This window comes from Monodon monoceros, unplaced genomic scaffold (genome assembly GCF_005190385.1).
Source record: "Monodon monoceros isolate NGI ecotype Baffin Bay Population unplaced genomic scaffold, NGI_Narwhal_1 Super_Scaffold_13, whole genome shotgun sequence".
Classification (NCBI taxonomy): Eukaryota; Metazoa; Chordata; class Mammalia; order Artiodactyla; family Monodontidae; genus Monodon; species Monodon monoceros.
In genome coordinates this window covers 66,141,059-66,164,438 of record NW_021703769.1, presented here as the reverse complement: position 1 = coordinate 66,164,438, position 23,380 = coordinate 66,141,059, and the positions used below count along the sequence as shown (strand labels likewise).

At 45.7% G+C, this 23,380-nt stretch overlaps 1 protein-coding gene across 2 annotated transcripts in view; it reads left to right on the top strand.

Moving 5' to 3' along the window:
- GGA2 (golgi associated, gamma adaptin ear containing, ARF binding protein 2) overlaps nucleotides 1-23,380 on the top strand; it is a 33,662-nt gene that overhangs the window by 5,823 nt on the left and 4,459 nt on the right. Inside the window, exons 2-17 of one of the 2 annotated variants that reach the window (XM_029220578.1) lie at nucleotides 3,535-3,619; nucleotides 4,428-4,503; nucleotides 5,635-5,733; nucleotides 8,402-8,525; nucleotides 9,759-9,862; nucleotides 11,336-11,416; nucleotides 11,953-12,090; nucleotides 13,167-13,248; nucleotides 15,717-15,842; nucleotides 16,608-16,730; nucleotides 17,022-17,050; nucleotides 17,451-17,584; nucleotides 18,946-19,103; nucleotides 21,304-21,473; nucleotides 22,455-22,565; nucleotides 23,073-23,218. In XM_029220578.1, the coding sequence (XP_029076411.1) occupies nucleotides 3,535-3,619; nucleotides 4,428-4,503; nucleotides 5,635-5,733; nucleotides 8,402-8,525; nucleotides 9,759-9,862; nucleotides 11,336-11,416; nucleotides 11,953-12,090; nucleotides 13,167-13,248; nucleotides 15,717-15,842; nucleotides 16,608-16,730; nucleotides 17,022-17,050; nucleotides 17,451-17,584; nucleotides 18,946-19,103; nucleotides 21,304-21,473; nucleotides 22,455-22,565; nucleotides 23,073-23,183 (1,751 nt within the window). In that variant the 3' untranslated portion in view covers nucleotides 23,184-23,218. Of the gene's footprint in view, nucleotides 1-3,534; nucleotides 3,620-4,427; nucleotides 4,504-5,634; nucleotides 5,734-8,401; nucleotides 8,526-9,758; nucleotides 9,863-11,335; nucleotides 11,417-11,952; nucleotides 12,091-13,166; nucleotides 13,249-15,716; nucleotides 15,843-16,607; nucleotides 16,731-17,021; nucleotides 17,051-17,450; nucleotides 17,585-18,945; nucleotides 19,104-21,303; nucleotides 21,474-22,454; nucleotides 22,566-23,072; nucleotides 23,372-23,380 lie in introns of those variants that run through there. The other variant, XM_029220577.1, reaches the window with a different exon arrangement.

The window sequence follows — 23,380 nt, the reverse complement described above, 5'->3', positions numbered from 1 at the left end:
ACTCCTTGGGGCAAATTGGGAGTCAAACAGACGTGGAGGGTTGCTCTGGGCTGATCAGACCGAGCTACTGGTCCTCTGGGGGTCATTTTCTCTAGAGCTGCTCAAAGCCACTGAAATAGCTTGGCAGGATGGAATTAGGTGTTCAGAGATCCAGTTAGTTCAGAACTGGAATAGCCATCTCCTGGTGTCAGCAATATGTGCAGCCAACTGGCCAGACTCTGCACAGTAAAAGATGAATCATTCATTCACTAGTAGATAGCCATGCTGATGACTATTCTGGGTGCTGGAGATGGGAAGGTGAATGAGACAGACCTTCTTCCGGCCTTAGGGAGCTGATAACTTAGTGGTAAGAAAGTCAAAGAAGCTAGTTCCCAAAAGAGGCCCTGCCTTTGCCAAGGAACTGAAGACTTAACCCTGAGAAACATTTGGGCCCTGGAATCAGGCAGACCTGGGATTGAATTTTTGCCATTTTCTAGCTTTGTGGTTGGGCAGGTTTCTTCAGTGGTGAGGTAATAGTGCCAACTTCAGTTGTTCTGAGGTTTACAGGAAAGGATGCTTGGAAAACACTCAGCATCATGTCTGACCCACAGCAAAAACAAAGCGGGGTGGGAGGGCAGCTACTACTATTATTGCTGTTATCTGGGAGCTCTGAAGAACCTTGAGGGAATCCTTGTCATATGAGATATAGCAAATAAAATAACTTACACTTTATAGATCTTTTTGCTGCTTTGCCTTGGTTAAGGGTTTAGAACATTATTTAACCTTATAGAGGTTTTTTCCTTCCTTTCTTTGGAAAAACTGGTGACCTGGCAGTAGGGGAGGAGGGAGAGAGCTGGATTCTGCATGGTGAATTGGGGTCCTGCCTGCTCTTCTCTGCCAGTGGGGCATAGAGTCAAGTGTTGAGGTCTGAATGCCTTTTAGGTGTCAAGCTTGACCTTGTAGTGAAGTGAAACTTAATGAAGCTTAAAGGGTAAAGAATTATCTTAGATGAGTGAGATCTCCTTAATCAGACTCTCTGGAAATCACTGCCTTAAGTTTATTTCATGAGTAATTATTTTGTGCCTATGGGTATGACATTGTACTAAGCACTATAGGAAACATATGGCTTCTGCCTTCGTTTTTTTTTTTTTTTGCGGTACGCGGGCCTCTCACTGTTGCGGCCTCTCCCGTTGCGGAGCACAGGCTCCGGACGCGCAGGCCCAGCGGCCATGGCTCACGGGCCCAGCCGCTCCGCGGCATGTGGGATCTTCCCGGACCGGGGCACGAACCCGTGTCCCCTGCATCGGCAGGCGGACTCTCAACCACTGCGCCACCAGGGAAGCCCCTGCCTTCGTTTTTTTTTTTTAACATTTACTGAATATGTTGCTACCAACTGTTTTTTTAATATTTATTTATTTAGGCTCTGCTGTGTCTTAGTTGCGGCATGCGGGATCTTCATTGCGGCATGTGGGATCTTTAGTTGCGGCATGCAGACTTCTTAGTCGTGGCATGCATGCAGGATCTAGTCCCCCCACCAGGGATTGAACCCGGGCCCCCTGCATTGGGAGCATGGAGTCTTACCCACTGGACCACCAGGGAAGTCCCTCTGCCTTCGTTTTGAATAAACTTTTGAAGTTTAAGTGTAATAAGTCATGTGTACATACTAAAGTAAAAGGCAGAGACTATTATAAGATTAGCTATCTTTTATTGATTACTTAATGTTTGCTGCTATACTGAGTACTTTAGACACTGTCTATTAAAAATCTCATGGCTATCCCATGAGGAGGGTACTATTTTCCTTATTTTATAGTTGAGGAAACTGAGGCTCAGAGAGCCCAAGGACATGTAACTAGTAAGGGATGGAGCTGGAGATCCCCATCCTGAAAGAGCAGATAAGATGTGGGCCTTCTGAGAAGAAAGGGATGGCTTCTGTTTTGTGGGGGTGGGAGATAGAAAGATTAAGAAAGTCTTTATGAAGTGGCATTTGAATTGGGACTCGAAAGGTGAACAGCATTTTGAGAGATGGAACATAGGGGAAGAGCTTTGAGGAGGAAAAAGGTGAGGGGCATACGGGAATTGATCATCTAATTCCTTTGCTCTCCTTTGTTGTCTTTTTTCACTTAGGATGGAGTTGGTGGGTGGGAAGATGGGGGATTGAGTACCTGTCCTCTGAATCTCATTGTTGAGCTGTGGGGCACATGACTTCTGTGTGACATAAATGTGACTGCTGTCTGGAAAAGTTAAACTCTGGATGACTGTGTAGTCTTAAGTGATCAGAAGGGAGGAGAATTAGTAGGGGCTGGAGCAGTGGGAGGAGGGTTTTGGGAGGAGACGGAAATTCAGAGTGGCCTTGAAGAATGGATAGGATTTTGAGAGGAGAGAAGTGGACGTTCAGGCAAGAGGAATAGTGTCAGAGATGTGACCATAAGAATTACTTATTTGCAGAGCTTGAAAGAGCTTCTCTGTCAGGACCAGTAAGATATTTCACTGGAGAGCCAGGTAGGCCAGGACAGTCTGGACAGTGGGGAGTAAGGGAAGTGTTATGAAAGGGCAGGATGAAGACAGTCTCAGCAGCTCCTTTGTGAGAATGTGGCCTGGTTCAGTCTGCGGGCGGGGCGTGTGGAATGGGCATCCTTGTTGGGTTGCTGGCTGCAGATTCTAGGCAGCAGCAGTGGGAGGAGAGGAAGAAGCTGCTACCATCAAGCACCAGGAAGGATACACACAACCCCTTATTCCAGGAAGTCAAGGATTGCCCCTCCCTTCCGTGGAGCATGGTCTCAACATTAGGCCTTCTGACAATCCCTCTTTCTCCAGGTATCTCCTGCTCCTGGCTGTGCCCTCGTGCTCTTCATGCTCCGTGTCCTCATATTTCATCCGAATATGAATGTTCCAATGGGGGAGACCCTAGCGTGACTAGATCTGGGTTCCTTGGCCATGTGTATGGTAGCAGAGAGAAATAGCATTTTGAGGAGTGAAGACAAGGAGGTCCTCTTGTCAGACTGGATAAGCCACTGACATGTGGAGAAGCTTCTTACATAGGATGGTCAGGAGATTTCAGAAAAAGGAGGCTCAGATTTAGGCCTGTTACTTTGAGGATATGGTGGGAGCCGCTCAGGGCTTCATTGTATGTTCTAGTCTTCCGGTCACATGGCTAAGAAGCTTACAGGTTCTGGCCCATGCCCAGATGCTGGCCCAAGCCCGTCCTCATTGCAGGGCCAAAGTGGGGGAGTCCTGACACGGGCATGAAGAAGGTGCACATAGGCCATCCCCTGCACTGGGAATGGAGCCCCTTTCAGGACAGTAGCTTGTTAACCAGTTGAGCTGTTCATTCAGTCAGCAAACAGTCACTGAGGCCGTATCGTGGGCCAGACACTGTGCCTGACAGTGATGATGAGCACAGGCCCCTGTCCCTTTCAGCTGTCTGCTCACTGGGTCTGATCCCCTAGAGGTGATGTCACAGTCCTTGGCTGTTGTCCTATTTGGGGGGCTAGTGGTGTGGAGAGGTGTTTGTTTCTCTTTATTATACTTTAATTTTATTTTTTATTTCCTTGACAGATAAAGCCACAGACCCAAGCATGTCAGAACAGGATTGGTCAGCTATTCAGAATTTCTGTGACCAAGTGAACACTGATCCCAGTGGGTAAGGTGACTTCACACACATGCTTGACTTTGGGGGCACCTCAGACTGTGCATGCCTTTGTTTCTCAGGATTGTTTCACGTAGCGTAGATTGTTGTTTCGTTTTTTTCTACCTCCATGATCTACTGAGTACATTATTTTCCTAGAAATAGGAAATTCATGTGGTTTTCTAAAAAACAAGTAGTCAGTTTGTAACTGGCAGCTACTTAATACATTTTAAATAGTGTTAAGAAACACTGCTCCTGAGGAGGTCTCTGAATGTTAGGGATAGAATGTAGCTAGGGTACGCAGCCATGTGAAAGATCAGTGTGTTCTCCGTAATTTAAATGCAGTCTTTCTTAAGGAAAAGCAGGGGGAAAAGGGGTAAGATTTTGTTGAATTTGGTTTCTAAAGTATCTGGATAGGAACTTAAGAAATGAGTCAGTCATCTGGATGTGTTATCTCCATGTTGCTGAATATTCATTTTGAAACGAGCAAGAAGGTTGATCACATTTTCTGCTCTAGTGTTAACTGAGCAGTTGTCATGTGACAGACAAGGTCTGTGCTGCTCACGACCAAGTTACTCACAGGTCTGGAAGTTGTAGGGGTGGGTTGACTGGGGAGAGGATGGTGTGCCCTGGAAGTGTAGCTATGAGAAGGGTGGGTGGGAGTCGGCCGCCTTCAGGGGCTCATGCCTGGCCCTGTGCAGTCACATCCCACCTCTGCTCTGGGACCCGAGCTCCTGGAGGAGAGGGGACTTTACCGGGTGTGCTCAGCCAGACTGGTGTGTTCCTCTCCGCCCAGAGTCCAGGTGTCTTTGTTTTCCCTTAGCTCAACCCATGCACCTTGGCTACTAGCCCACAAGATCCAGTCTCCACAAGAGAAAGAAGCTCTTTATGCCTTAACGGTGAGTTCGGCTTGACCATTAACCTAAGCTCTCCTGTCCTGAGGCTAGCGTTTCTGTGGGGAAGAGGCTCTGAGAGGTTCGCCTTCACTGGCCTTGAGAAAGCAGGTTGGAGGGAGCTCTGGGCTCAGATTGCCCCATTCTAGATCTGTTTCTGGAGAGTAGTATTGAGCCCGCTTTGCGAGAAGGAAAGGAAGGCTTTATTTCTTTTTGCCCTTTTTAGACCCGGGCTGGCAAGGTCAAGTCCCACAGGGCCAGATTGGTAACATAAGTGAATGAGCTGCTGGGTGGGGACCAAGGAACTGGAGAGCCCATGCCCAGTCTAAAGAGGGCAGCTACAGTGCAGGACCTGCTGGCTGTTGCCAGGCGTGAGTTTGAGCCCAGTGTTGCTAGGACTTCTGTTTAAGAGAAACTGGGAATCTAGATTTTTAAATATATGAATTCTCTGAATTTTTCAATATTGGTGACTGATTTGAAATGTTAAACAAGATTGTGGACCAAAGAAGACATTTACAGGCCCAATTTGTCACTCAGGTGCCAGTAGGTAACCCGTAGTTTAACAGTTCTTGGGTATTCCGTGTCCAATTTCCGCCTCTAAGGAGGAAGAAGGAAGTGATTCTCTGACTGCTTTCACCTACCCGAAGGGTCTCCTTAAAAGGTGGGGTGAGGGACTTCCCTGGTGGTCCAGCGGTTGGGGCTCCACGCTCCCAATGCAGGGGGCTGGGGTTCGATCCCTGGTTGGGAAACTGGATCCCACATGCCGCAACTAGAAGATCCCGCATGCTGCAACTAAAAGATCCCACACGCCACAACAAAGATCCAGCACATGGCAACGAACATCCCGCGTGCCACAGCCAGGACCTGGCACAGCCAAATAAATAAATAAATATTAAAAAAAAAAAAAAAAGGTGGGGTGACCTCAGAGTACCCCACTGAGCTATTTCCTGGGCACAAACCTGTCAGTTACAAGAGCAAACAGGTTCTTTTTTTTTCTTAATCTGAAAGTGTCACCCTTTCTCCCAATCTTTAGTGTCCTCAGTCTTGAGCCATGATTTCAGCAAATACTTACCAGGTTTGAAATGAGCCCTGGAGCCAATGGTTTCCCCTTCTCATGGGGGTCCTGTGTCTGCGCAGGTGCTGGAGGTGTGTGTGAACCACTGTGGGGAGAAGTTCCACAATGAGGTGGCCAAGTTCCGCTTCCTGAACGAGCTCATCAAAGTGTTGTCCCCAAAGGTGAGTACCCTGGGCTTGGCTTTGCTCACTGTTCTGCATGCCCCCCGGGTTTCAAACTCCTGTCACCCTTCTTGGTCCAGAGGCAGACCTGCTCATGGATAGAACCTGCCAGGCTGTCCCAGGTTTGTGAGAGCTGAGAGGTGAAAGCTTTCCTCTCCAAGGTGTAGGATGATGGTCATGGTCATCAGCTGATCCCCGCCCTTTGATGTTTAGCATTTTCAAATTCTCCCTTTAAAAATGGCCTTGTAGACAGGTGGTCTAGAAGGGCGAGCACAGAGGTGCCTAGCTGGTGGGCACAGGTTTCCTGGTAGCAAGACATATTGGGTGCAGCTTTAAGTTTCCTTCTTTCCTTGTCTTCTGTAGCTTTCCTCCTGGTACCTGTCTTAGCGACACCATTATCGGGTAACTAACATTGGTGGAACATTCCTTTGCTGCTTCCCAGCAATTCTGATACCAACTTGGTGTCCTGTGATTTAATTCGTTTCTGAAAATAAGTACTCAAAGTTAGGACAGACCGTACAGGTTAAGAGCTCAGTCCTACCTAGATTACACCTACTTCAGACACCAGTCGTAAGTCTCGGGGATGGCCAAGCTACTTGCACTTCTGCCCGACCAACTACAAGTTCAGAGCTTCCTCTGACCCCCTCTGCCAGGTTCCATAATTCACTAGAAAGATTCACAGAACACAGGAAAGCACTATACTTACTAATATTCTTTTACTATAAAGGATGTAAATGCAAGAGATACATAGTCCAAGGTCTTGGGGGTGAAGGGGGAGCAGAGCTTCCATGCCCTCTCCCGTGGAACCTGAGCATACCACCCTCCCAGCACATCCATGTGTTCAACCAGAAGGCTCTGTGGACCTGGTTGTTTTGGAGTTTTTATCTGGAATTATGTGGGCATGATTGATTTAATCACTGGCTATGTTATTGAACTCAGTCTCCAGCCTCCCTCTCCTCTTGGGGAGGTCAGGATAGGGCTGAAAGTTCCAACCCTCTAATCACATGGTCAATCCCTCCCTTGAAACTAAGTGCCCACCAGGAGTGTTTAGCAGAAACTCAGGTATGGTCCGTGGGAGCTCATTGTAAATAACAAAAGACGTTCCTGTCACTTAGGAAATTCCTAGGGTCTTTGAAATTCTGTGCCAGGAGGAACTGAGGACAAGGGTCAAATATATATATATATATATATATATACATATATATATATGTATGTATGTATATATGTATATATATATTTTATTTCCATAATCCTTTAATTTTAAGAGGATCTTTTATAATGAATCAAAACATTTGAGTTTCAGCAATTCCTTTCACTTTACCTTATTTTCATTCCAGACTTGCCACAGTCAAATAATGAGTGTCCCCAGTGGCTCTAACCTAGGCCAATATATGGTAGGATTTAATTTTAGTGGCTTTATAGGTTGATTCTTTGAAACCCAGAAAGAGCCCTGGAAACGGGTGCCGATAATTCGTCTTCTAGCTGTGCCTCAACTCTACCAGCCTTGGGCAGCTCACTTCTCTGGGTCTCAGCAGCCATCTCTTTAGTGATAGTGTGGGCTGGGCAGTCTACTAATGAAACTGCACAACTAGGATGGGATTTGAACCCAGCCAAAGCTCAGACTGGGACTTGAACCCACGGGCTGGGACTCAAACCCACTGTCTTTTTTTTTTTTATCATTATTATTAATTAATTAGTTTATTTTCAGCTGCATTGGGTCTTCATTGTTGTGCACCAGCTTTCTCTAGTTGTGGCGAGCGGGGGCTACTCTTGGTTGTGGTGCACGGCCTTCTCATTGCGGTGGCTTCTCCTGTTGTAGAGCACGGGCACTAGGTGTGCGGGCTCCAGTAGTTGTGGCATGCGGGCTCAGTAATTGTGGCTTGCAGGCTCCCGAGCACAGGCTCAGTAGTTGTGGCGCATGGGATTAGTTGCTCCGCGGCATGTGGGATCTTCCTGGACCAGGGCTCGAACCCGTGTTCCCTGCATTGGCAGGCGGATTCTTAACCACTGCGCCACCAGGAAAGTCCCAAACCCAGTGTCTTTTAATTAAAATCAATCACCTGGTGTCAGGACTTACTGAAGCTCAGGTTCATTATGTCTCTGCGCAGAAGGAGTTCAGCAAGAGGCAACGTGATAGGCAAGAAGTAGATTTATTAATATAGGACGCCTGTGAGGGATACAAGTGCGCAGGCAAGGTGGCTCTGCCCCGAGAACTAAGTGGGAAAACAGATTTATTTAGAGAGATATACATTCCAAAGGTAGAATGTCTCAAAAGGTGACAGCAGTCCTGAAATATGGGGTGGTTAGTTTTTATGGGTTGGGTGATTTCATAGGCTAACGAGTGGGAGGATTATCCCAGCTATTTTGGGGAAGGGGCAGAGATTTCCAGGAATTGGGCCACCGCTCACTTTCTGGCCTTTTATGGTCAGCCTCTGAACGTTCATGGCACCTGTGGGTGTGTCGTTTAGCTAATGTATTACAATGAGCGTATACTGAAGTTCAAGGTCTACTGGAAGTCAAATCTTACACCATCTTGGGCCTAATTGGTTCTAACCGGTTTATGTCGTATTCTCAACAGCTGTGTCATTCTCTAAAGGTTACGTCTTGCCGCCTTCCCTCCTGTCTCACCAAGTCCCTTCCAGCTCTGTAATTCCCTTTCCTTTTTCAGTACCTAGGCTCCTGGACCACAGAAAAAGTTAAAGGAAGAGTCATTGAAATACTCTTCAGTTGGACAGTGTGGTTTCCAGAAGACATCAAGATCCGAGATGCTTACCAGATGCTGAAGAAACAAGGTCTCACTACCATTACTTATGTTGCATTCCCTTTTCACAGTAGTTGTTCCTTCTTGCTTTTTTGTACGCTTTGTCAGTTTGGGGTGAAAGCTGGAGATCTTGTGTCCAGTAGATACAACAATAGAGGCTGACGCAGTAATTTTGATCCCTGGAAATGGGCAGATCGTTCCTTCCGGTTGACGGGAGTTGAGCTAGGTTTGAGATGGTTGTTGCTGTAGTTACCCTCACTATGCCAGGTTCCAGATTCCTCTAGTGTTAGCTTGTGTTGAGGGTGGAGGCTGACTTGCTAGAGCGTTTCTCTCAGTATCTGCTCTGCTCTCAGCTTTGGGTCTTCCTGTTGCTCTACACCTCAGAGGGGGTCTTATTCCATCGCCTTTCCTGACAGTAGACCCTTACTACTTGTTCCTCAGTGCCCGTAGCCTGGTGGTGGTGGTGCTGGTTCTGCTGTGAGTAAGCCTCAGTCTCAGGCAGGCATGTGTCCCTGGTTTTGGTGGGACCTGTTTGTGATCCTGTCGCATCCCGACTCGGGTCTGGGCCAGGACACATTGCTGCCCCTCTCCCAGGGACACAGGCTTTTCTTTTCTTTTTTTTCCAGCTGCAGTAGGTTTTCACCACTGTTCTAAGGACAGCAGGTTTGGTGTCCTTCCCCCAGCAGTGTGAGGCTTTTCTGTCGGGAGAGAAGGATTTCAGTGGGCCATCAGGCTTCTCCCATTCTCTTTTTGTGAGGCCTTTGGAGAATGAGCCTATTCCTCTTGTGTTGTGAGCCCCAGAGTGTGTCCTGTGTAGAAGCTGGGAGTCCATGTTCCTTTTCTCTTGGACTCTGTGGGAGGAGCCTGGATTCAGCATGGACTTATTTTTCTCCCTGTCGCACGCACTCACTTAACATTTTTAGGAGTATTAGGGATTCTACACTAATTTCTGGGCTCTGGGAGGTTGTATACCTGCATAAAATGATCAGTATTTGTATAGTGTAAGGCCCGTTGACCACTGGCATTACAGTCCGGTTCTGCTCTGATTTAGTTGGCTCTGACCTCCCCAACTTTGTACTGGTTCCATGGATTCTTTCATGGGAGGATGCAGAGCCTTGATCATACCCTGGGTGTATCTCTGTAAGGTCGTTGACAGTGTTTTCCTGGTGGGACATCAGGAACCAGGAGTTTCTGGGCTTTATACTGGATCCTGCTGAAGTCAACGGGTACCTATATCCGTATATTCATGAGTTGCATGTTTTAGGAATCATAAAGCAAGACCCTAAACTACCAGTGGATAAAATCTTGCCCCCACCTTCTCCCTGGCCCAAGAGCTCCATCTTTGATGCCGATGAAGAAAAGTCAAAGGTAAGGAGCTTCTCCCTGACCTTGGTGGCCTACCTGGAGTCTGACCAGACCCCTTCTTTTTTGTTTTTTGAATTTTATTTTATTTACCTTTTTACACAGCAGCTTCTTATTTGTTGTCCATTTTATACATATTAGTGTATATATCTCAATCCCAATCTCCCAATTCATCCCACCTCCACAGATCCCTTCTTTTAGGGACTCTCCTGCAATGTCCCCTGACCCCAAACCAAAGTGTGGGAGAGTGTGGGGAGGTGGGTTTTGAGTTCCCTGTGGAGCAGAGAGAGGTAGCTGAAGGTCTGGATGTTTTCTTTGTGGATAGGCCAAATAATAAGTGTCCTGTTCTTTATATCTTTCACTTTATCTGTTCAGTGTTCCTGAGGGAAAGAAGGTATGAAAGGATAACCCTAGTGGGTAATGTGGGTGGTCGGTCATATCCAGAGTGTGGTGTCGGGGGAGGAGAGTGGGCAGTAAAGAATTGGTTGTATGTTGGCTCAGATCTTTTTAGTGTCAGTAAGCATGATCTCACCCATTTTCCTTCCATTTTTGTCTCCCAGAACTGTTGCTCCTCGGACATCAGTAAGGAGAGGGAAGGGAAAAGCAAGGTGGTCCAAACCTAGGCCAAGACCCAGGGATAACTCCAGGGTGCCCCTAAAGGTGGCAGTGCTTTTGGTCATTAGCGTTCTTGGTCCCTCACAAGGTCTGGTGAGTGTAGAACCAGGAAGACTCCAGTCCGAGGATGGGTATCTTCTGGTACCCTCTGCCTTCCAACTGCAACTGTCAGCTGTACTCTTCCCTTGGATCTAGGTGCTCACTGTGGGCAGAATGAGCAGGGCTGTGCTGGGTTCTGGGCGGCTTTCCCTCTGGCTCCTCTCCTACGGGTGCTTCACCATTGCAGAGGGTGGGAGGGACAGGGGAGGAGGTGTGGCATGGACTTCTGAGAAAGATGGTCTTGTGTCAGCTGCTTAGACTCCTTGGCATTCAGTATCTCCACCTTTCCTGCCACCCATCCAACAAAGAGTGAATGACTCCTATACCTATTGGGAATAAGGTGGACAAGATCGCCAAGGTCTGTCACATCATAGTATGTGGTCCAAGACAGCCTTGGCACTGTTGACATTTTGGGCCAGTTAGCTTTCTTGTTGGAGGTCGTTAGGCACTGTAGGATAGAGTGTGTACAGTATCCCTCTACCCGCTAGATGCCAGGAGTACCCCCAGTTGTGACAACCGAAAATGTCTGCGGACTTTGCCAGAGGTTCCCTGGGGACATCCACCGCCCTACCCCATGGAAAAACCAGTGGTCTGTGGGGATGGTCCTAATCCTTAGGTTACTGTGTCGTTGTGAGGATTTGGTAAGGTAATGCGTATAAAATGTGCGAGCTCTTATTAGTGCTGATTCTGCTGTTGCTGGTGCTATCAGTCTGGGCCGTTTGACACAGAGGGAATTGGTTTCACCTAGTCTTGTTCCCTCTTCAGCTTCTGACAAGGCTTCTGAAGAGCAACCATCCTGAGGATCTTCAGGCTGCAAACCGGCTGATCAAGAATTTGGTCAAGGAGGTGGGCATCTTCCAGGGGGTTCTGCAGAAGCAGCACTTGACAGGGGCTGGACAGTGTATATGTATGTGTGTGCTTGAGGGTGTGGGTACACAGTCGTCTGGGAGAAGGGATGGCCGCCTAGCCCTGAACCGGGGAACAGCTGTGGGCTCCCTGAAGGGCAGCGAGGTGGTGACTGGAAGCAGAAACTGCTGTGTTTCTCTAGTACTTCTGTCTAGGAACTCAAAGCGTTTCACAGACACCAGTTTCCGTCCCAGCGACCGGTATTGGTGTGGATAGAATCCAGGTTTGGGAATTTCTTTTCCAGAGGAATTAAGGCTGGTGGTACAAAGGAGTAGTCCCAGCTCCCCAAACTGAATTGTCTGTCCCAGGAATTCCGGGCCTTGAGCATCTTCTCTACCCACTGAGTGAACACTCCATTCGCTCCATGTTTTGGTGGCTTCCCTGAGCTCTCCACAGTGCAGCGCCCCTTTCCCGGCGCTTGTTCAGGCTTTCTTCAGAGCTTCTACTCCCTCACTTCATCCTCTTTCTCCCAAAAGGAACAAGAAAAATCAGAAAAGGTGTCTAAGAGAGTCAGTGCTGTGGAGGAGGTACGGAGCCACGTGAAGGTGCTGCAGGAAATGCTGAGCATGTACCGCAGGCCAGGGCAGGCCCCGCCAGACCAGGCAGCCTTGCAGGTACTCTTTTTAAAACTAAATTTCAGGTGGCACTGAGTATCACTGACATACTAGGAATACACATATATTTCAAGAAGTCATCATACAATCAAAATTTATGTCCCTCACCCGCCCCCAACTTCCTCATTCCCTTCCCTTCCTGCATCTCTCCCCATCCCCAGGCAACCACTGATTTGTTTTCTGTTCTGATTAGTATATTTTTCCTAGACTCTTATATAAATGGAATGATACAGTATTACACTTCTTTTTTGGTCTGGCTTCTCTTCTCCCCCTTGGCGTTATTATTTGAGACCCGAGATCCATTCTTTTTTTTTTTTTTTTTGGCTGCACCGCTTGGCATGTGGGGTCTCAGTTCCCTGACCGGGGATCAGACCCATGGCCCCTGCTTTCGGAGCGTGGAGTCTTTTTTTTTTTTTTTTGATTGCAAAGCAGTGTTCATTATTATCATTTTTAACATTTTTATCGGAGTATAATTGCTTTACAATGGTGTGTTAGTTTCTGCTACATAACAAAGGGAGTCAGCTATATGTACACATATATCCCCATATCCCCTCCCTCTTGCGTCTCTCTCCCACGCTCCCTATCCCACCCCTCTAGGTGGTCACAAAGCACGGAGCTGATCTTCCTGTGCTATGCTGGGGAGCGCAGAGTCTTAACCACTGGACCGCCAGGGAGGTCCCAGTAGTGTATTCCTTTTTACTGCTGAGTGGTACTCCGTTGTATGCGTATACCACAATATGTATATCCGTTCATCTGTTGATGGATATTTGGGTTGTTTCCAGCTCTGGGTGATGATGAATTAACCTGCTGTAAACAGTTGTATACAGGGTTTTGCGTGAGCATACACTTCCCTTTCTCTTGGGTAAATGCCTCGACGTGGGATTGCTAGGTCATGTGCTACATGTACAGTTAACTCTTTAACAAACTGCCAAACCATTTTCCAGAGTGTTTGTGTCATTTCGTATTTCTGAAAGCAGTGTAGAGATTTCCCATTTCTTCACATTTACACATCTTGGGATCTTTCTTTTTTTATAACACACTTACTGAGAATTTATATAACAAGCTCTGTTTTATAGGTCGTGTATGAGAGGTGTGAAAAGCTGCGGCCCACCCTGTTCCGGCTGGCAAGCGATACCACTGATGATGACGATGCGCTCGGTATGATGTTTTTTTTCTTTAATTAAAAAAAATATATATATTTATTTTTGGCTGTGTTGGGTCTTTGTTGTTGTGTGCGGGCTTTCTCCGGTTGGGGCGAGTAGGGGCTACTCTTTGTTGTGTTGCTCAGGCTTCTCATTGCGGTGGCTTCTCTTGTTGTGGAGCACAGGCTCTAGGCGTGCGGGCTTCAGTAGTTGTGGCTCGCGGGCTCTAGAGCACAGGCTCAATAGTTGTGGCGCACGGGTTTAGTTGCTGCGCAGCATGTGGGATCTTCCCGGACCAGGGATTGAACCTGTGTCCCCTGCATTCGCAGGCAGATTCTTAACCACTGCACCACCAGGGAAGTCCCTTGGTACAGTCTTATTCTTTAGGCATAGACAGCACCCAAGAGTGCAGGACAGACTTGGGGATTCCTGCCTTACTGCTGACGCAGAAACAAGACAGTAGCCCCTAGGTGCTATGGTGGTTGGGCTTGGGGAGGGTGTGGCCTGAGTTGATTCTTCTGATTTCCAGAGGAATCTACTATGTTTGAGCAAGAAATGAGCCACAAGTCTGAAAGCATAGAAAAGGGTGGAAATTTACCATGTAGATTGGGTGTGAAGGGGATAGAAGAAAGAGCGGCTACAATTGAAGGTTTGAAGAAAGGCTGAACATTCTCAGAGGTCTGAGAAACAGCTGCGAGGGGCTCCTTGGAAGGTTTCACACCCAAAGTGCCTTCAGGGGCTGGGTGGGGAGTCTAAGTGGGGATACCAAGTGGAAGGCACAGGGGAGAACTGTAATCCTGTACACAGGTATTGAAACGTTTAAAACTATTTTATTTTATGGAAAATCTCAAAACACACAAAAGGGATTTATTCTATCCCCATGTACTCTTCACCTTTTGTTAATAATTACCAACTCATGGCCAGTCTTTTGATCTTGTTTTATCTGTATTGCTTTCTCCCTCCATCTTCCCCCCTACATCCCCAATTCTATTTTTTTTTTATTTTAATAAGATCTGGCACCTTATTAGATGTCTGTTCGATGACTGTCTATGCATTTACTTTTATTTATTTATTTATTTACTTTACTTACTTATTTTTATAGGATCTTAGTTCCCCGACCAGGGATCAAACCCGTGCCCCCTGTAGTGGAAGCGCAGAGTCTTAACCTCTGGGCCACCGGGGAAGTCCTCCCAATTCTATTTTTAAGCAAATTCCAAACATTTCAAAGTAACCAGTCAGTGTTCAGATTTTCCTGGGCATTTTTCCCTCTAATCATTCCTTGTTGACCCTCTTTCTTTTTTTAAAGTTTGTTGTAAATCAGTATCAAAAAGAAAAACCACGCTTTGTAATTGGTTGATATTTAAGTCCCTTTTAATGGGTAGCCCCTGTTCTTTTTTACTTCATGCATGAAAAACATGTCCTTTGACTTGCAGAGTTTCTCTTGGTCTCAGTTTTCTGATGGCATCTCCCATGGTATTTAATGTTTCTCTGTTCCTGAGATTTCTGAAATTCCTGCTTTCTTATAAATTGGATCAGGAGGCTTGTTCAGATTCAGGTTCAAATGGCAGGGCGTGTGCTGGGGAGCAAGAATGCTTCACAGGTGATGTGAAGAGGCCCATGGTATCTGGTTTTCTGGGTTTTTTGTGATGTAATTATTGTCTAAACCCGTTATTTCCTCCGGTTGCAATGAAGTCAGAGGTCACAAAATTTAAATTTTAATCACCTTGCACATGCCAAATAAAACACTTTGCCAGGTGAATTCAACCTCGTGTTAGTTCACAACTTCCATCCAGTTTAAAAATTGACAGGAAATGAATAGTTGGTCGCTCTTGCAGTGTTTTCCTAGTACCATGGCCTGCAGTGTTATGCATAGCCCCTGGCCCTGTTGCTGTTCTGTCTGTCTCCTAGGAGAGGCTTTCTTGCAGGTAAACCAGATCATGAGATACTCTTGACAGTTTTGAAATGGACTGCGTATTTTATACTTACAGGATGTTTCAATTTGGATGTCAGATTTTCATCAGGAATACTTGATCTGTACTTAGATTTTATAAAATTTACAGGTGAAAAAGTAGATTCGTGTACCAACTTGTTTCCTACACGCTTCCCAATAACTGAATAAAGTACCAAAAATTTTTTTTAATATTTGCATCCACATTGACAAAATAGCTTTAAGTTTTGAATTAAAATTAAAGTTTTAGTTCCTCACTTGAAAGACCCATATTTCAAGTGTTGGCCATCATATTGGACAGTACAGACAAAGAAAGTGAAAAAATTTGGTTCCTCCTACATCCTGCGAAGAAAGTGTTGAGGTTCAGGGATTGAGTGACTGGGTATGCCAGGGGACTGATCTCGTGATCTGGGGGCAGGAGGCATGGATATACTGAACCTGGTAGAGCCGTGTGACAGCTGCTTTGTGGCGTGGCTTAAAAAAGACTGAGATTGTTAGCTAAACCAGGGGATTCTGATTTTTCTCTCATTCTTCAGCGGAGGTTCTCCAGGCAAATGACCTCCTCACCCAGGGAGTTCTGCTGTACAAACAGGTGATGGAGGGCCGTGTCACCTTTGGGAACACAGTGGTCAGCTCTTTGGGAGACATACCTGTCTCCAGAGGTATGTGCAGAGAGCCTCTCCCACCCTCTGCCGTGGGGCAGCCTGCAAACACAGGGAAAGAAATGGATCCCTGAACACTCTGGGTTATGGTATAGAAATGAGAGAGCATGTCCTCTTTTCCCTTTCCCTTGAGAATTGGTTTTATATAGCCAGCCTCTGCCCCACGTGCCATCACGGGTTGACTGCTAGGCTGGAACTAGCTTTGGCTGTAAACAGAAGCGGTGGCTATACCGTGCCCAGGTTTGGATTGCACCTCTCATGAGTGCTTACTTATGGGAGCTCACACCAAAAAAAATATGACCTTCTTCAGATGTTTCCTAGTGTCAGGCTAGCTAAATCGGAATCATCTGGAGTACTGGTTAAAATACAGATCCTTGGACCTTCTGAATCAAGACTACGTAGAGCTGGGACCTGCATTTTTGTCAAGCGGTCGAGATGATTCTGATTCACTGTGGTCAGAACCTCAAAGGCCTCTGACCTGGAGCGGTCAGCTCTGCTACTGTCCAGGTTGAATGGACCATTAGAGGATTCTGTGTTTACTGGGGTGGGAAGGCAGTTCCTCTGGTTACCTCGTATTTCAGATGCCACTCAAGGCTGTAAGTCAAGCCAGTCGGCTGAGGTGGAAGGTTCATCTGGGGTGTGCTTAAGGGTGGGGTGAGGTGATGTCTTTTGATTGGGAGGAGGCCTGAGGGAAACTGATAACCTTTAAGTGGAGACTTTGCTCTTATTCTGACTGACTTATTTTCCTAACTGTTTGTTTTCTAGTCTTTCAGAATCCAACAGGCCGCATGAAGAACTGCCCCCTGATTGACTTGGAGGTGGACAGTGGATCCGAGCAGGCTGGGACTGTGGCGCCATCTTTACTGCATCATGACCTGGCAGCCTTAGGTGAGGGTGCTGTTTAGGGGCAGCAGGCACAGAATGGTCCTGATTCCCAGGGAGAGAGTAAGCCCATTCCCCCTGGTGAGAGTGTGCCGGCTTTTAGAAGGAATTGGGTATACCGGGAAGTTCAGAGAGGTCCTCCCTGTACTCAGTTTCAGATTTGCCATGAATGAGTTGAATGACTTTGGGTAATTTGTTTTGTCTAGGCTTTCTAAATGTTCTAGAAAGGATGATGGTATCAGTCTCCATATCAGGTAGAGCTACGGATGTGCATCTCACTCTGTTCCTTCTTTACAGGGATCAGTGATGGCCCAGTTACCAAAAAGGTAAGGAAGCTCTTCCTAGGGACCGGAGAGGAGAGGGGAAGTCCCTCAAACCTACCTTCATGAGGGCAGCAGTGCCTGGGGGAGGGTGGAGGGCTACAGCATAGCCTGGTGGCACTGTGGACTCGGAGGTCCAAAGCCTCTTCCTCATCCTCACCTCTACTGTCTGGCTTGAACCCCTGGAGGGATTTTGCTCTCCTTCTTCCCTACCCTTTTCTGTTGTATCCAGGCTCCTGCTTACTAAAGGTCTGCTGAGGAGTCATGTCCTCTTGACCTTTCCCCACCTGCCCCAGGAAATGTAGTGAGCCTGGGCTTTGGGGTCAGGAGAGCTGTGCCACGATGTCACCATGGCTCATAGTCACTCATGCCCTGGCCTTACTTTAGTCATTCCTGGTTTTGACAGGTTGCGAGTCAGAATTGCAGTCAGGAAAAGAGGAACCCTACCACCAGCACACTGCCGGGTGGTGGTGTCCAGAGCTCTTCTGCAGAAAGGAACTTGCTGGATCTCCTCTCCCCACAGCCGTCTCCGGGACCTCTGTGAGTCTTGTGGGCAAGGAGCGTAGAAGAGTGGCTCCTGTGTGCAGTGCTCGCTCACTGCGCGAGGCCAGGCAGCGGGGCCCAGGGATGCTGCTCCCCCTGAAGGGCCGCTTCCTTGCTGTCGGAGTTCAGTGTGTTCTCCTTTTATTCCGCACCCTAAGTCAGGAAAGCACACGTCGGGCCAGCAACAGCACTGGATGATGACGACGTTTTTTGTCTTTATAGGTTGTTGTTTTTTTTTTTCCTGATTTCAGTGTAATTTGAAGCAAAGCTTGATTACTAGAGAAATAGATAATATAGAAAGTCCCAAATATCACTCTCTAAAGACAATGTTGAATGGTCCTTCTCTGCTTTTTTTCTACACATGTAGTAATGTGTTGCTGTGGCTTATTTTTACACAAATGAGATAATTTACAAACTGTACTCCACTGTGGTTTTTTATATCACACATCTTGGATACATTTTCATCAATTTATGTAAACTTGCCTGATTCTAATAGTTGAATAATAATTCATATACATATATATATTTAATCATTTTCCTCTTGTGGATATTTACATAGCTTCCAGGTTGGAGGAACCTGGAGTGTTTCTATAGTACAGATTTATAAAAGTAGAGGTGCTCTTAGGTATGAGTATAAACATATTTTCATAGATCCTGTCCCTTTGCCTCTGGCAAGGCTGGAACACTTTGCCTTCCCCCAAACAGCCTGAGAGCCTGTGTCCCTGGTGGAGACCACAGAGCTGGGTGGAAATGGAGATGTGCTGGGAGGTCATTCTTGTTAGTACCCGTAGGGGGTTTCTTCCTAGTTTACTGTTTATAACCACTTGACATGGGGTCAGTAATAATTCTAATTTTGGTGGGTTACTTACGTCTGGAGTTTGGTTTTCCATAAATGTTTTTGATTTGTATTCCAAATGGACAAAATCATGAAGTATGAATGAAGTGGTCAGTGTAACTTGTGCTGCCATCTTCCTAGCTTACGTCACGCTGGTGATCATGTATGGGAAACCATCTGACTGAGCTACTTGTTGTCAGAGACTGCCTGACAACTACAACATTAATTACTTTATTGGGTCCTTATTGTATGCACACATTCCGCTCAGTGCTCTTCATATACTTTCTCATTTAATTCTTGTAACAGCCTATGAGATAGATACTAAACTGTTTCTATTTTACAGTAAGAAAACTGAGGCATGGGTTAGATTACTTGTCTAAAGTCATACACTCGTAAAATATATACATACACACATATACACATGCATATATATTTATTTTTTTCCCCTTATTTTTCACAAAACCTAATCAGATTCCTGGAATTCTCTACAGTTTTTGCCAGTCTTGATATTATTTCTTTGCAGGAATTATATTCCACAGAAAAATATCCCCAGGGAAGTGCCACCAGGTACTAAGTCCTCTCCAGGTTGGTCCTGGGAGGCTGGCCCATTGGCTTCTTCTCCGTCTTCCCAGAATACACATCTGGCTCAAGTGTTTGTCCCTTTGGAGTCTGTTAAGCCCAGTAAGTACAGTTTCACCCTTTTTTTCCCTTTCTGTTAGATGCCCAGCTTTATCCACTCTGGATTGGTATGGGTGGCTCTTAAACTGGGGAAGATGAGTCGGGGAGAGATACTGCCTGGGGACAGAGGATAAGGCGGGTGGCCCATGTCTCTTAGCTAATACTTTTTTGAGTTTTCTCTGTCTTGGAGTTGACAGTGAAGGATATTGGCAGGCGGAATTTAATTAGGGGCCTTGAATCCACTTACGGAGATGATCTTCATTTGGAATTCAAGAAGGGAATGTTCAGTGTGATCTAAAATAACTCAGAAGAGGTGGAATTAGAAAGAAAGGAAGAATTTGGCTGGTGATCCTCTTCCTTTCTAATGATCCTCATTAAAGCAGGAAAAGTAGCTATTAACCTCCCTTACAAAGAAAAGGAAACGGAAGGCCCAGCTAAGTAAGGTGAGACTGCCTGTGGTCAGCACACTGGTATGTGAGCGGGAAACAACTGGGGTCTTTAGATCTAGGGCCTGGGCCCCTTCCTTGGGCACAGGGCCTTCCTGTGGCTCAGTGTGGTGAGCTCAGATTACAGAGGGCCCTGGAACCAGGCAGAGGAAATAAAGTCAGCAGTGGGGGCCCTTTGCATACTTACCTTATTAATTTTTATTTAAACATAATAAATGTTCATTGTTAATTTCCTGGTTTTGATAATTGCACTGTAGTTATATATAATGTTAACATTTGAGGGAGCTGGGTGAAGGGTACATGGGAATTCTTTGTGTTTTTGTAACTTTTTGTAAATCTGAAATTATTAAAAAACAAAATTAAAAACAAAATTCAATATAGTTTTAGAAAAGATAGAATAGAGCAGAAAATTTAAATCATCTGTACCGTTACCACCCAGAGATGAAAGTTCTGTTAATGTCTTGATGTATTTTCCTGTTTTATCCATGCATGTATGTTTAGTAAATTGTCACCATAGTATATATACTGTTTTATATCCTGCTTTATTTAATATTTTAAGCTATAGCATTGTTTCATGCCCTTATTCTTCAAAACCTTGATTTTTTAAAAATGAATTCATTCTTATGCCACTAACATGTACTGTAACTCATTTATTCAGTTTCTTTCTGAAGGATAATTTGTTTCCAGTTGTTTACTGTTATAAACAGTGTTACAGTGAACACCCATTGCAAAAAATGGAGATCCATTTTTGAAACTTTCCTGATTATTTCATTAGGATATATGCTTAAAAGTGGAAATGCTAGGTGTAGACATTTAAAATTTTGATCTTCGTCACCAAGTTCCTTCCTGGAAGGGTTACCTTTTACCCCATAACCTCACCTCCATACCTCATGAGTATTTTCAGTCTTTTAAATCTCCGACAGTTTCATTGTTAAACTATATTTTTATAATGTGTGTTTTGATAAGTGATGTTTGGCATGAAATAAGGATTTTCATTAAAATTTTTTCCGGTTGGTTAGCAAGCTGCCTGCCATTTATTGAATCAGCCAGTGATTTTCAAATATATGCTCTTGACATGTTAAATTCTCGTATTTGGGTCTGTTCTGCATGCTGTTTTCAATTGCAATTTCATACATATCTGAGTATTTGTTAATGCAAATAGCCCTACTCTCCCTTCTTTTTTAATGGTTAGTCTAACGTATCTTTTCCCAAAATTAACTTACGAATCATTTCTTAGCTAAAGTAGAACAATCCCTTTAGTATTTCCAAGACCTAATTAATTTGAAGAGATCTACTGTCTTTATAGTTTTGTAAAATTAAATATAAGAGATGTTATGTGTGTGTAGTCATACAAGAGAAACCAGAAGGATGTAGGCCCAGATGTTAGCAGTGCTTATTTCTGGGGAGTATTAAGGGTGTTTTTTATTTTCTCCTTTATGGTATCCTGTATTTTCTGTAGTGTTCATACATTATTTTAATCGTAATCATTTCTTGCTCAAAAAAATGCTTGTTTTTTTTCTTAAACTGGTACTGGATGGTCGGAGGGAGGGGAGAGATCAGTTTGGAATGTCACAGGAGTCCAACTAGAGGTAACGAGGACTTGGATTATGGTGATGCAGAGGGTTAATTCCAGGAGCTGTTCTGACTGGAGAAGCAACAGGATTTGGTGATAGGTGCACATCTCTTTCAAGCATGGCTGCTCTTTCAGGGGAGTCTGTAACAGTGCTAATCCTTTTGGTCGGGTCCTTCTCTACCAGGCAACCTGCCTCCTCTTATCGTGTATGACCGGAATGGATTCAGAATTCTGCTCCACTTTTCCCAGACTGGGGCCCCTGGCCACCCAGAGGTACAGGTGCTACTGTTGACCATGATGAGCACGGCCACCCAACCTGTCTGGGACATCATGTTTCAAGTAGCTGTGCCAAAGGTGAGTCAGCGGCTGGCCCGCTCCTTTGAATTTTTCAATAAAGGCTATCATTTTTGAACACCAGGTCCTTTGCTGGGATGTTATCTATTAGGTGGAAGGGCTAGAATCTTTACTCGAAGTAGGTTAAGATAAAATGGGGGTTTTGTTGGCTCATTTAACTGAGGATTCCTGAACGTCTGACTTCAGATATGGCTGGATTCAGGTAAATTCTTAAACAGTTCCTTAAGAATCTGTCACTTTCCATCTCTTGACTTTGTTTTTCCTCTCTGGACCCTGTTCTCTCATAGACTCCCTCCACCAAGCAGGAAATGGTTACCAGCAGCTCCAGAGTTACATGGTCCTTATTGCTTTTTATCTCAGAAGGAAACTCTCCCCTGACATGAGGCATGCATATTGATTACCTAAGGAAGGGCTAGGATTGGCCTTGTTGGTATTACTTGCATACCTTGGACCAGTAACTCGTGTTAAGGGGTATGAGGTACTCTGGCCGAGTTGCATGTTATGTTTTTTTTCTCGAGGGAAGTAGCTCCCCACAGATTAACAGCCATAGCAGAATCACAAGAAATGGGCAAGGGGCCTGTCCTGAAAGGAAGGATTCAAAGCAGACAAAAATAAACTATGTGTTTTCTAATACTCATGGTAATTTTGTAGGGCATGTGCTATTATTACCTCTATCTTATAAATTAAATTATCAATCCAAGGTTCAGAAAGGTTAAATATTTTGCCCCAAATCACAGAGCTAGTAAGAGGCAGAGTTAGAATTCAACTCAAGATATGCTCTCACTCTTCATGCTGCCTCTCAGAAGCCAACCTTTGATCACACAACTTCAGATACATTCCATGTATGAGTGGAAGGGCTTTTGGATCCTTTCGTCAATTGGTGGGGTGGAGGCCAAGCTCTCCTGTTTACCTGATCTCCCTCATTAAAGCTGTAGTTTGTTAGGAATGAGTTATATGTTGGATTCTTTTTGCCCCCAATAGTCAATGAGAGTGAAACTACAGCCAGCGTCCAGCTCCAAGCTTCCTGCTTTCAGTCCTTTGATGCCTCCAGCAGTGATCTCTCAGATGCTGCTGCTTGACAATCCACACAAAGTATGTTCTGGTGTCTGTGGTAGCAGGGAAATGGGGGCCCCTGAGCTCTAGGGAGGCAGCTGGGCAGGTGGAGAGAGGTATATTGAGGTCTTGCTTTGGTTGGGATGGTGGTAGAATGCCCCTTGCCAGAGTCCGTTTTCCTTTGGGGCTTATTGAAAGATCTGTGACCAGATTGTCATAGCTGGGGACCAAGGGAGTGGTACACACTCTCCCTAATCCCATGGAATCCTCTGAAAGGGTGAGGCCAGTCTGTCTTCTTAGCTGGTCTCCAGGACTGCAAAAGCGTGGGAGGATTCCCAGGATGTAAGCCTGGCTCCCTTTGTGTTTGTAGTCCCAGAGGGTCAAGGCCAGGGTATGCCTGTCATACAGTTGCTTGAAGCCCTCACTTGGGTGGAGTTAACATACATATACTGTTACTTGGTGACTACGGGGTGGGTAAAGGCTTTTACTCTGGGCCTGTCTCTGTGTTCACTCCCCACTAATATAACATCTTTTATCTTTGCTCAGGAGCCCATCCGGTTACGGTATAAGCTGACATTCAACCAGGGTGGACAGCCTTTCAGCGAAGTAGGAGAAGTGAAAGACTTTCCAGACCTGGCAGTCTTGGGTGCAGCCTAACTCCTCACTGGACAGACCCTGCCATTCAAGCTTAGGCCAGTGTTACTTTTGCTGTCTAGATAGGACTAATCACAGTGATGTAGTGCAGAGTGCCAAGAGTTCTGTCCTGACATCAGGCTCTGGATGCCAACCTCTGACTTGTTCTGCAGATGTGTGTGTGTGTGTGTGTGTGTGTGTGTGTGTGTGTGTGTGTGTGT